The sequence below is a fragment of the Abrus precatorius genome, unplaced genomic scaffold (genome assembly GCF_003935025.1).
Source record: "Abrus precatorius isolate BTA unplaced genomic scaffold, Abrus_2018 Scaffold3, whole genome shotgun sequence".
In the NCBI taxonomy this organism is placed as follows: domain Eukaryota; kingdom Viridiplantae; phylum Streptophyta; class Magnoliopsida; order Fabales; family Fabaceae; genus Abrus; species Abrus precatorius.
This window is the reverse complement of record NW_020874373.1, coordinates 2343663-2356017: the sequence shown is the minus strand read 5'-3', so window position 1 is coordinate 2356017 and position 12355 is coordinate 2343663. Positions and strand designations below refer to the sequence as shown.

Below are 12355 nucleotides of genomic sequence, written 5' to 3'. Positions count from 1 at the left end.
TTGCTAAATAAAATATTTTAGATGTGAAAATGAATTGATTCAAGTATATATTTAGTGTGTTTGATTAGTTGACTTTATTAAAAAGTTTGAGAATAGAATGGTTGGTTATGAAAAAAAGGGAAAATAGAATTGACTCCTCTCTATATGTATTCATAAATGGGATATTTTTAATAAGTTCCCTTTTCGAGAGATTTTATTTTATGTGATAACCTTTTTTTTTCGTTCGGAAGTTTTCATGTGTGATAATGCTGAAAATTTTATTTTCTTGAAGCTAATCCAGGGAGTCCTGAAAAATGCCCCGAGGTATTTTATTAAATGGTTTTCTTTTTACAGCTTTTTTATCTCAATTTATAAAATCATATATTTTTTGTTTTTTAATATTTTTCTCCATAACACAAGTATTATTACGAAAAATATCAATAGGGAGAGAGCAGTTCAAGAAACAAATTTAACTTTTTTATTTTTTATATTTTTATTTAAATAATTTATTTTTTAAAATAAAAATAAAATTAGACGTTTATTTTCCATCACAGAAAAAAATACATATTCTAAAACTTCTAACTTACTGATATTTGAATATTAATTGAACAAATAGTTCTCCGTTAATTGAATGGATTGGTAAAGATGCATGCACCCCGTCTGAGAAGTCATACTTAAACACGCTCGACGGTAGAGCATAAGAACATCTCGTCCAGAAAGTGACTCGAGCCAAGACTAATTTTAATTTTAAAATCTATTCAAGCTTAACACATTGATATCAATTTTTAAATGAAATATACCTTTTTTTCTATAATTAAGCTCAAATTTACAGCAACAAAATTTTAATACTTCACATATATTAAAATAAACTTAATGATACTAATTTTAGCGAACAAAAATAGACAACAAAAAAAATACTGCGATGCGCTAAATTGAAACATTAATTTGTAGTATTTACTATTTAATATGTTGATGGGTTGACGTTATTTTCTTGAACCTGCTCACAATGTGCTGAAAATACAATCACGTTTTTGTTTTGCTATTCGGTTTGCTTGATTCCCAAGAAAAAGTGGGCACTTGCAGCCAAAATTTTAATAATTTTAATTAATAAATTTATAATTCAAACAAATTTTAACTAGCAATAAAAAATATATTGTTTTGCATGCAGCATATTCATAGAGAGGAACAGAACTTAAACGAGGACATGCTTATGAATGACCTTTTAAATAGGAATATAAATAATTTTTAAGTTCTTTTAATCATTAAAAACAATGAGTTATAATTTAAAAAATAAGTGAAATTAAATATATATATATATATATATATATATATAATATGTTGATTATAAGTATTGTTTTATTCTTTTAATAAGAAATGATATTACCTCTTAATAATTATTATCAAATTAGGTTGTGAATATAAAATTATAAATATTCAAATTTAACTATATAGTGACGTCAATAATACTGCTCATAATATAATCAAACATGGATGATATTTATTTAACTTAAAATTATCTACCTAGTACTTTACCTCTAATATATGTGATGAATCATATGTTATATTATCAAAATAGTTAAAATATATATAATTTTATGTTATTATCTTTATTTATAAGATTAAAATAAAATAGTTTGTTATTAAACATTAAATAAACAACAGATTTAAGTTTTTAAAAGATTATTTTAGTGTTTTAATCAATGTAAAAAAAAACTTTTAATTTTTTAAAACCAGTTATTAAGGTAGATAAAACTTTTTTGATATTATTGATTATAACAACACAAGATGGTAATAATTATGTTATTTTACTAATTTTTATTATTATTAAAGGAAAAACTCTGTTAGCATATGAATGATTTTTTGGCATTGATGCCTATAATAACAAATACATGATTATGTTTTATATTTAATAGGCATCAAAATATTAAAAATATTGTTTTAAACCTAAATAACAGCTTCTAAATATATATCATGTTTATTGTATTTGTCATGTTGCAAGCAAATTCAACCATGGTTTAAAAATATTGAGTTGAAAATGGAACTTACAAAAATTTAGATGAAATGGTTTCGACAATAGGTGGTAATTTATGACAAACTATGGTTGGTTCTGACGAACTATGACAGTTTCTTTGTATTTTAGGCAAGTTGATAGTACTTTTTGTCAACTCTTAAGATTTGACTAAAAAAGGCAATACAACACAAAGATCGAAACCTCAAAATGCAAGTCAATGTAGGTTGTTCTTTTACTGTTGTAATAGGTGACGGCAAGACGATTTTGTAACGTTAATTGGTGAGGAGGAAAAATAAGCAAATTGCGCACTCACAAAAAAGAAGCAATTATCAACAACAAAGAAGGAAATAGTAGGGATAAAGGAAGAGATGGAGGTGGAAGGGAAAAACATTAGGAGAATGAGGAAACCAAAAGCAGATAAAAGAGAGGAATGAAAGAAAAAGTCCAACATAATGATTGTTGATGGTAAAAATATGTTGATCAATTAACTGTTTTTGTCTCTAATAAAGACAAAATTGTAGTTTTGTCATTATTAAAAATAAAACAATTTCATTGGTCCATAAATAAAATTAGACGATAATTACAAAAATTTAATTTTGAATTTGTTAGTTTCGTCAATGTTAGAGATGAAGCATATTAGTTTTTTTTAGTTTTATCTTGTTGAGAGATGAAATTAATAAATGTAAATAAAAAAATAATCTTTTATAAATACAAACATTATTTTATATGACAAAAAAATCTTTAGACAAAAAAATTATTTTGTTTAATATTTATTTTGATAATTTATTTTTTTAAATTATTAAAAATAATAAAGTTAAATAAAGTGATATATATATATATATATTACTGTAAGTTTAAAAAATTTTACATACTAACTAAATTTTTTTATTTAATTTATATCTAATAAATTGTAATTTATTATTTCACTTATCATTAAATATAAATTAAATAAAAAGTTTTAATAAAATACTTTTTATATATATATATACATATATTATGAAGGATGATTTTAAGATGGTGGTGGCCTAAATCTTCATTTCCTTTTCTCTTGCAATAAAGTCGCCTTTGTATTTTTTTTTTGTCAAATTAAAACGGTCGCTTTCAGATGTATAATCGAATTCGAATATTGCGAGGAATATTGACAATCGTGTTGCAGATACCACAGCATACTCATAATTCCGCAGACTTACATTATTTAAACATCAAATTTTGAATATTATACTAAAGAGTAAACCGTCAATTTAACTCTTATTTTTTTTTATTCATTTCTAAATTAAGCTAAGTAAAACGATATTTTAGTTTTTAACATATTTCATTGTTAATCATTTTACCTTTTGTTTCAAAAATATATTAAAATAATTAATAATTCAATAAAATGTCATTTTAATCATAAATACATATAATTATTAATTATTTTATTTGTTAACATATTAAATATTAATTAATTATTGATATGTTGTAAAATTTATTTTTTCAAATTCATTAATTTAATTTTTAATGACCTGTAAATTTAAAATTTTATGAAAATTAAATTAATCAATTAAATAATTTTTAAGTTATTGTTAAATATTATATATTATATTATATAAAGCTATCTTATATATATTTGGTACTGATTCATATATTAAATGTTTTTCAATCTCTTAATTTGCTTCTAAATTGAATTACTGATACGACTACTATAAACCAGTCTTAACAAAAATAGATGTCACAAACAAGTCAGCAACACGTGAAAAATAAATAGACCTTCACATCTGTTTTATAATAATAATAATTGTGTAGTGCGCGTGTTCTTAAACCTGACTTGATTGCCTCTGAAGAACGACGAACATTGCAGCGTGCGTTTCTCCGTCATTACACATCCCTGTTATACATAACTTATGTTGGGTCATTGATATTATACATTAACATGATTCTTATAGTTTATTTACATAGTTATATATTTATTTATTACATGTAAAAGTCAAATTTTTTATTTATTTTTTATTTTAACAATATTTATTCTATATAAATATATATAATTATGCATGCAACACGAAAAATTAAATATTTTAATTAAAAAATATTTTTCACATTTAAAGAATAAAAAATTGTTAGGTATTTTTTTGTTTTTACTTGATTGTCTAATTTCTATTTTTATTTTAGTTTGGCTCTCAAACATTTTAATTTCATGATGATCTTTTAGATTTTTATCTTTGCTTTGATTTTATTTTTTAAATAAAATCATTAAAAACAAAAATTTAAAACTAAATAAAATTAAACGACAAAAATATTAACTTTGCGTAAAATTTATATACTGGATATTTGTTTTTGGGCGATGGCCCATTGGGTCGAGGAGCACAAATTAAACTTTTATTGGATGCTCAGAACAAAACACATAAACGACAAATTGTTTTTTTAACAAAATAAAATTAAAAATATCCAGTATACAGAAGATGACAAAAATTAAAAAAATAAAAATAAAAATGCAGAAGATGACAAAAAAACTAAACCAGAATACAGAAGAATGGCCGAATTCAAAATACAGAAGATGACAAGAGAAAAAAATATCAAATTACGGGAGAAAGCCGAAAGCCGTGGAATATATCACAAGAAAATAAATATAAAGGGACCGACGCTTTGTTGCCAATAGTTAAATGAATAAATGAGTTGATTTATTTATAATTTTTTTAGTTTGGTTAGATAAATATTTAATTAGAACTGTTGTTTACGTAATTTTTAATTTAAAAATAGGTTCAATTATTTAAAGCTGAATTTAATTTTCTATGGCTTAACATGAATAATTTGATAGCAATTTACCGATATTTGAATTGTTTAATTAATCATGGTTATTATTATTTTCTTATATGTGTATATATGAGTACTTTATTAATTTTAAATTTAAAAAATAATAAATTTTATAAACTTACAAAAATTGACTACTTTTATAAAAAATATTTTTAAAAAATAAATTATATTTATAAATATAACACTAAATTTTAGTATTAATTTATTCAACTTTTAAATATAAATATATTAATTAAATATTACATTAATAAATATTCTTTAAGTTTAACTTCTTTTTCTGTCTCAAAATGGTACATCATATTCTTTTTTTTTTTGCTGACAACCCAAATTAATAAATAAGAAATAAATCAATTTATAATTGAAATAAATTAAATTAAAGCCTTTAAATTTAGCTCATTGAACAAAATTAAATTTAAAAGCTTTTTTTTTCTTGTGATTTGAACTTTAAAAAGTTATTTTCACCCTACCGGTACCCAACCTCGACGATGACGATGAAAATGATTATAAAAACATCAAGAGCTACTCTCCACTCTCTAACTCATTTATTTTCACCTAATCCTTCTGTCATTTTAATTCCTATTTAAAATGCATTTATTAGTACGAAGTACACACTTTATGCAAATATATATATATATATATATATATATATATATATTAACATTATATAATTTAAGATATGCTAACTTCTGATTTGTAGGTAAGACATGCTAACCAGTATATCTATTTAGAGTATTATTCATATATATTTTTTAACATTTACAGGTGCTTTCTATTTATTACATTTATTTTTACATATTTTTTTCTTTATATCTCACATCTTTACTAAAAAAAAGGTGTAGCCATTATTCAATGTCTCTTGCGAATTTCATGTTTAAAAATATTAAATTAATCCCATTAAACATTTTAAATAATTTTAATAAAACAACAATAAATACTCTTAAATTATTGAATAACATTTAAAAAAAATAGATTAATAAGAATGAGAATTAAGAAGGATGCGACCTGGCAGAAAGTGAAGCACCCATGTAGCTAGCCTAGTTTTGGGCTGACGCAAGATCCTTGTCCACGCTCTTCATTCTCAACCCAACCCAACCCAAATCAAACCAAACCAAAACCATTCATTCATATTCATTCATTCAGCAGCACGACCACACTCTCTGCAATTCGCCATGGCCGCATCTATCACCCTCTCCAAATTCCTCGCTTCCACCACATTCACTTCATCTCTCTTCCCACCTAAAACCCTGCCGTCGAAACTCCCTCTCACCCTCAAACTCACCAATCGCCGCCACCCAAAGCCTTTCAGGTTCTCCACCATCTCCGCCGCCATCGGCGTCGGTGACAAGCTCCCCGAAGCCACCTTCTCCTACCTGGACTCCGACGGCGAGGTCAAGACCACCACCGTGTCGGAACTAACGAAGGGGAAGAAGGCGGTGCTGTTCGCGGTGCCAGGCGCATTCACTCCCACGTGCTCGCAGAAGCACGTGCCGGGCTTCGTGGAGAAGTCGGGGGAGCTTAGGGCGAAAGGCGTGGACACCATTGCGTGCGTTTCGGTGAACGATGCGTTTGTGATGAAGGCGTGGAAGGAGCACCTCAAGGTTAACGACGAGGTTCTCTTGTTGTCAGACGGTAACGGAACGTTCACCAGAGCCATTGGGTGTGAGCTGGATTTGAGCGACAAGCCGGTAGGGTTGGGCGTTAGGTCACGGCGTTACGCGCTCTTGGCTGAGGATGGGGTTGTTAAGCTCTTCAATTTGGAGGAAGGCGGTGCCTTCACTTTCAGCAGTGCTGATGATATCCTCAAAGTACTTTGAATTCTTCTTGTAATTTTTCTTACGTTCTCTCCGGATTTCGTTTTATGCCTAGACGAGTTGCTTTAAGAAAACAAAAATGGGTTGAGGGTTAGATTAGGTTTCTTAGTTTTGGTTCTCTTAATAATGTGGATGGGTTGGACCTGTCTGTGGTGGTTTGTTTGCACTTTGCATGGTAAATTATATTTTGTTCTTTAAGTTGAAAGAAAAATTGGAGTGATTGATGGAAATGGAACTATGCTGGGCTAGTTTATAATGCTAAGTGGTTGATAATTAAAGCGTTACTTCATCTAGTGAGACAGCTTAATTATTCTATGTCACATGAAACTTCAGTAAGTGGTAATCTTTGTTAGGAAGTATATGGCCAGGACCCTACCGTTTTCACTTTCCATTACCCGGTTTTGTACCTATGCCATCTCCGTTTTAAGTGTTTCCAATTTCTTGATCCTCCAATTTTGAGCAAATCCCTCCATGGCATTGGGCTCTCCACTTCAGGGCTCAGCAGGATATGGCACCTTGTGCAAGTTGACCATTTTTTAAAGAAAGGGTAAATCAGAAATCTATTGAAGCATCATTGAAAGACCCCCTGTTTCATGAAAATCGTTTAATTTCCAAGTTCCTGTCCGTTGGTTAGTATTTACCATACAGTGACACTGATATGATCTCTAAGCTTTAGGTTGTGCGATGCTTCTTGGTGGTGAGAAAACGGTAATCATATCAGGACTAGTCACCTCTCAGAATACGAGGTGGCTTAGTTCTTTTGTCCGTAATTTGGAAACACCAAGACAAGCTAGTAATCTAGACAAAGCTTCACTTTCTTTGTTTAAATCGTAATAATGACGGGAAATTGGGATGTGTTGTTGTCATGAAACGCTTTGTTTTTTTTTTTTTAAAGATGCTTCTTTTAAATTTAAGCTAGATACAGTCATATAGAACATATACAAAGCAAATGATATCGTAGTTTAGTTGTTAGCACAGATCAGTTTTCAAAGACGTTATAAATGCATTTTTAGAATTTTCCGATCTTTACGTTGTGTTCTTGCCGATTGACAACTCTTGAAATATTTATTATAACACGTTCTAATCAATTTAAATAACGAACTATTTTTATCCATAAGTTAGCGTTTAACAGATAAAGTAAAAGGCATTTATATCTACTTGAAACTAAATACTAACATGTAAAAATGGATGGACGAAAAAAAAATCTTAACGTCAGAAAGGAACAGATTTGTTCCCTTCCAATGCGTACAACAAGGTTGTCTAATCAAAATCCAATTAAATAATGTTTACAAGACAGCCTAACCTCCAGCAACCATCAGGTTCACAACCCTTTTAGTTAATCTTGCCTATTGAAATCTACTTTAACACAGTCAATTTATGTAATGAGTCAGTCAGGTCTACCTATTCAAGCTCAAGTTGTGCGCAGTTCAACGGTTCCTATGGTAATAATCCCTACAAAATTGTACGCCATTTCACAACGCAAAAGAATATGTGAAACACAAGCATTGGTTATTCTCTTTGGTGGCATTTTCTTTTAATCCTCGTCATATTCGGGCACGATTGCGACAGACGGCTAAGTGTGTGTGCTGAAAATTTATTAGTATTTGTTCCTTTTTGGCAAATCCTGGTAGAATTTCGGCCTCACAACCAACCATCAACAATGACATCCAGCTAGCAAATGCACGGTCCTTAATCTAGTGATGAAGACCAACGATATTTCTTTGGAATTGATATTGTAAGCAGAACTGATGAAGACCTACGATTTTTCTTTGAAGTTGATATTGATGAAAACCACCCTCAAACATGTCCCTGCACCAAAAAATACGCTCCATTGAGATCTTGGAAGTTGCAAAGTACCCTGGCATGCATGTATATGCGTATAAGCTTCTGGACATGGCCCTTTAATTAGCATATCATCGATGAAATGTTTTACGAATCACTTGAATAAAATTTTGTGCACATGATTAACAAATGCTATTTTTTTCAATAGAAAAAAGTGATATCAAGCTTCGGTGTGTTTGTATAGTTGATTTCAGAATCAGGGGTGTTACTTATAACTCGTAAGAATCAAATGGGAATATCCCCCAATAATAAGAGTATGTATTTCTTTTTAAAATTGACTCGCATAAAGTATAAACAAACAACAATATAAGCATGTCTTTAAAGAGTAGTTTGTTGTAAAAATCACTAAATTTGGTGCTTAGGATAAGTTCTTATAAATTGAAAAAAGGTTAAAAAGAAAACTTATAAGTGTCATAAGCCTAAATAAAGTTCTCTAGAAACTCTTTCAAACGTCCCTTAAAATTATCAAAAACATAAAATTATGGAGAATTGTGAATAAACACGTAGGATTTTTAATAGTCTTACCATTTTGAGGTTGTGGTTATTTAACTTCTCTGCCCTGGGTCTCTGACCTCATCGCTCTTCCAAAGGTAATTTTTGAAAAGGTAGAACATGCGGACTACAGACCCTATCATATCTGGCACTTGTCTTTCTTTTCCAATCACGTTCATTGGACACTGGGGCAATGGCCTTGTCAGTCCTCTAGTTGTTTAGTTCAGTGTTACTCATTTCTGTGGATACAATTTGGGCCTCTCGCAGCATTCCCTCCTCTTTTAGCCCGGATATCAGCTGGTAGCAGATGCGGGCATTCAAAACAAAACCCCTGTCAAACATTTCCCGATACCAGAAATATGCACCACTGAAATCTTTTAAGTCGCAATGTCCCTTAACCAGTATGTTATACGTATCAACTTTTGGAACCAGTCCTTTAGCCTTCATATCATCGACAAGATGCTTTAGTTCTGAAACGCGTCTTTCTCTAAGGTATGCTAGAATCAAGCAGTTGTAAGTCACCTTGTCAGAGTCAACTCCCTGATCAACCATCTGTTGGTGCAAGGACATTGCCTTCTGAACATTTCCATCTTCCGCATAACAGTAAATCATTTCATTATATACAACTCGATTGGGAACCAAATCCATTTGTAACATTTCTTGAAACATTCTCTCCATTGTCACCACACCTTCCTTCCTGCATGCATAGATCAAAGGGTGAAAAGTTCCAATTGTAGGTTTTACGCCTAGTGTCTTCATATTGTCATACAATTCAAGGCATTTCTGGGTGTCACCTGACTGAGCATATCCTGAGATCAGGGAATTGTATGTTATTACATCTGGATTATATCCCTTGTCAGTCATTTGGAGAAACAAATCCTCAGCTTCCTTTACCCTCCCATTTCTTCCCAGTCCATTTATCAGCGTATTGTACGTCACAAGAGTTGCATCTATTCCATTTTTTATCATTTCATCAAAAAATCTGAAGGCATCTTTCATTTTACTCAATGAGCAACTAGCTTCGATGAGCATATTATATATTTCTGCATTTGGAGAAACCCCACGACCTATCATATCCACAAGCACAATCTCAGCATCAAGAAGCTTACAATCTTTGCACAGACAATTTATTAGAGAACCATAACTTATGACATTAGGCTGTATCCCAGTCTTCTCCATCTCCTCAAGAATCTCAAAACACCTAACAAAATGGCGAATCCGGCCATAACAATCAATCAACGTGTTATAAGTCTCCACAGTGGGGGAAACACCCTTCTCAATCATCTTCTTAACCCATGTCTCTACCTGGTCCACCTCCCCAGTTTCACAGAGTTTGTTAATAAGGGTATTAAAGGTGACACTACTAGGCTTCAACCCTCGTTCTTCCATTAGTTCAGTTGTCTGTATAGCTTTCTCCATGTCACCCTCTTGGCAATACGCATTCACCAATATGTTATATGAAATCTTGCTTGGACTTACTCCATTATCCACTAACTTGGCTAAAACCTCCTTGGCCTTTTCAACCCTTCCAACCCTGCAAAGTCCATTCAACAAAATACAATAGGTACGCTCGTCAATCCTCATTCCTTGTCTATCCACCGATCCATTATCACTTGCACACTTTGAATGATCATCAAACACAACACTCAAAAACCCACCAGGCAAAAAACCATTCCCCTCCATCTCCAGCAAAATCTTCTTCGCATCTTCCACCCTCCCTGAACCACAGAGACCATTTAACAAGCAATTGTAGGTGATAACATTAGGCTCCACATTTTGTTCCTTCATCCTCTCCTTAAAGCGAAAAGCTTCCCCTATGTCACCCACCTTACAATACCCATCAATAAGCGTATTATACGTAACCGTATTGGGAACCCGGTTTCTCTGAATCATTTCATCGAACAGGTTCCGAGCATCCCTGATCCTTCTCACTTTACACAACCCACCCAACACCAAGTTATACACGAAAACAGAGGGACACATCCCTTCTTTTTCCATGGAACTCATCAACTCAAAACCCTTATCAAGGTCCTTCAACATCACCGCAGCCTGAACAGCTTTGCCGTAAGAGACAGAATCGAGTCGAACACCGGAATCCACAACGTCAGCGAAGAGAGTGAGGGTTTTCTCGAAGTGTCGGGAAGCGACCAGAGTTCGTAGCAAACGGTTGATAGAGCGCGTGGAAGGGAGAAAACCATCTTTTCGCATGGAAGAGTAAAGCTCGGTAGCTTCGTTGAGCATTTTGGAAACGGAGCAAAGCCATAAGAGGGTGTCGGAAAATAAGGGTTTGGAGACGAGCGCGTGAAATTGAGAGAGAGAAGAGAAGAGGGTTTTGGAGAGAAGAAGGGATTTGAGGAACCTTCGAGCGGTTATTGTGTGACCCCTGCTTAGTAATGTCTGAAGCTTTTGAACCTTTTGAAGACGTTTCTGTTGTTGGAGATTTGCTTCGCATAGTGTGAGTGATTGCGAACATAAGAAGGAAATGGAATTGTTGAAGTGCGAATTGGGAAGAAGACGAAGATGAAGAGCATAGTGTCTTCCCAACCACATTGCCACTTCGTAGGTGTACTCTGCAATTCACATAATAACATTACTTCTTACTAGCTTCGAAGCTCATGCAACGCTTGATGGGTGATCCAAGATGGTGGGCTGCTCCTTTAGGCCCAATTCATTACAGTACCCATGCGGCCCAATTTATTTCTTGAAATTATTTTTATAGCGCTGAGAAAAAATTCAACTACACGGGTTATAATAATAATAAGTGAGATCCTTTTATATTAAGTGAAATTCACTCTATGAATTTATATTTTACTATATGAAAATAAAATAAAATTCAAGTCATGGTTAGCCCTTGTAGCTGGATTAACGCCCACTAGATGCATGTTCTGTTAGTGAGATGGGATGGAATGTTAATTTAAGGTGAAAATGGAGAGGAGTATAATTTCTACAAAAGGTTATGTTGAAAACTATCAAATTAGGTTATTGAAATAGAATGATTTGATAAAATTAGTTATTGAGCTAGATAATAAATATAAAATAATAGAACAATAAATATTCATATGATATTAATTATTATTTATTTTATATAAGAATATACTTTTATGAAATTTTAATTTTAGGGTTTTTGGTTAATTTTTAACTATTACTATTTCTTATTTAAAGATAAACTATTTTATTTATGAGTAAATTAAAAAAATATAATAAGTAAGATAGTTAGTATAATATCAAAGGAAGATTTTTATTAAAATAGTGTAACATTATAAAAATAAATATATTTTATTAAAATATTAGGGTAATAATTGAAAAACAGTAACAAGTTACTGCCTGTTACAACATCAAAACCATTACAAGTTAGTAAGATAAACTTATTTATTAAATATTTTTTCCTTAACCCTCCCTTTCTTATCTGTATATCTCATTGTTACATATATTT

The 12355-nt window shown here is 31.1% G+C and overlaps 2 protein-coding genes across 3 annotated transcripts; one reads left to right on the top strand and one right to left on the bottom strand.

Annotated features, from left to right (window-relative positions):
• The first annotated feature begins 5799 nt into the window (after window positions 1–5799).
• Window positions 5800–7446, top strand: LOC113862881 (peroxiredoxin-2E, chloroplastic). The gene has a single exon (XM_027496155.1). It carries the CDS (start codon window positions 5947–5949, stop codon window positions 6589–6591), a length of 645 nt encoding a protein of 214 aa, XP_027351956.1. The 5' UTR covers window positions 5800–5946; the 3' UTR covers window positions 6592–7446.
• A 304-nt stretch (window positions 7447–7750) lies between these two features.
• Window positions 7751–11521, bottom strand: LOC113862760 (pentatricopeptide repeat-containing protein At5g12100, mitochondrial). Of its 2 annotated transcripts, none has more exons than XM_027495937.1 (2): window positions 8956–11473; window positions 7751–8446 (listed from the first exon to the last, which is right to left on the bottom strand). In XM_027495937.1, exon 1 carries the CDS (start codon window positions 11470–11472, stop codon window positions 9133–9135), a length of 2340 nt encoding a protein of 779 aa, XP_027351738.1. In that variant the 5' UTR covers window position 11473; the 3' UTR covers window positions 7751–8446; window positions 8956–9132. The 2 variants fall into 2 exon arrangements, with proteins under 2 accessions (XP_027351738.1, XP_027351737.1); XM_027495936.1 differs by having other exon boundaries at window positions 7777–8397; window positions 8956–11521.
• Window positions 11522–12355: the final 834 nt, after the last annotated feature.

Bases quoted from the DNA above. Each gene is read 5' to 3' on its own strand.
- LOC113862881 (XM_027496155.1), top strand. From the start codon at position 5,947: ATGGCCGCATCTATCACCCTCTCCAAATTCCTCGCTTCCACCACATTC.
- LOC113862760 (XM_027495936.1), bottom strand. From the start codon at position 11,472: ATGTGGTTGGGAAGACACTATGCTCTTCATCTTCGTCTTCTTCCCAAT.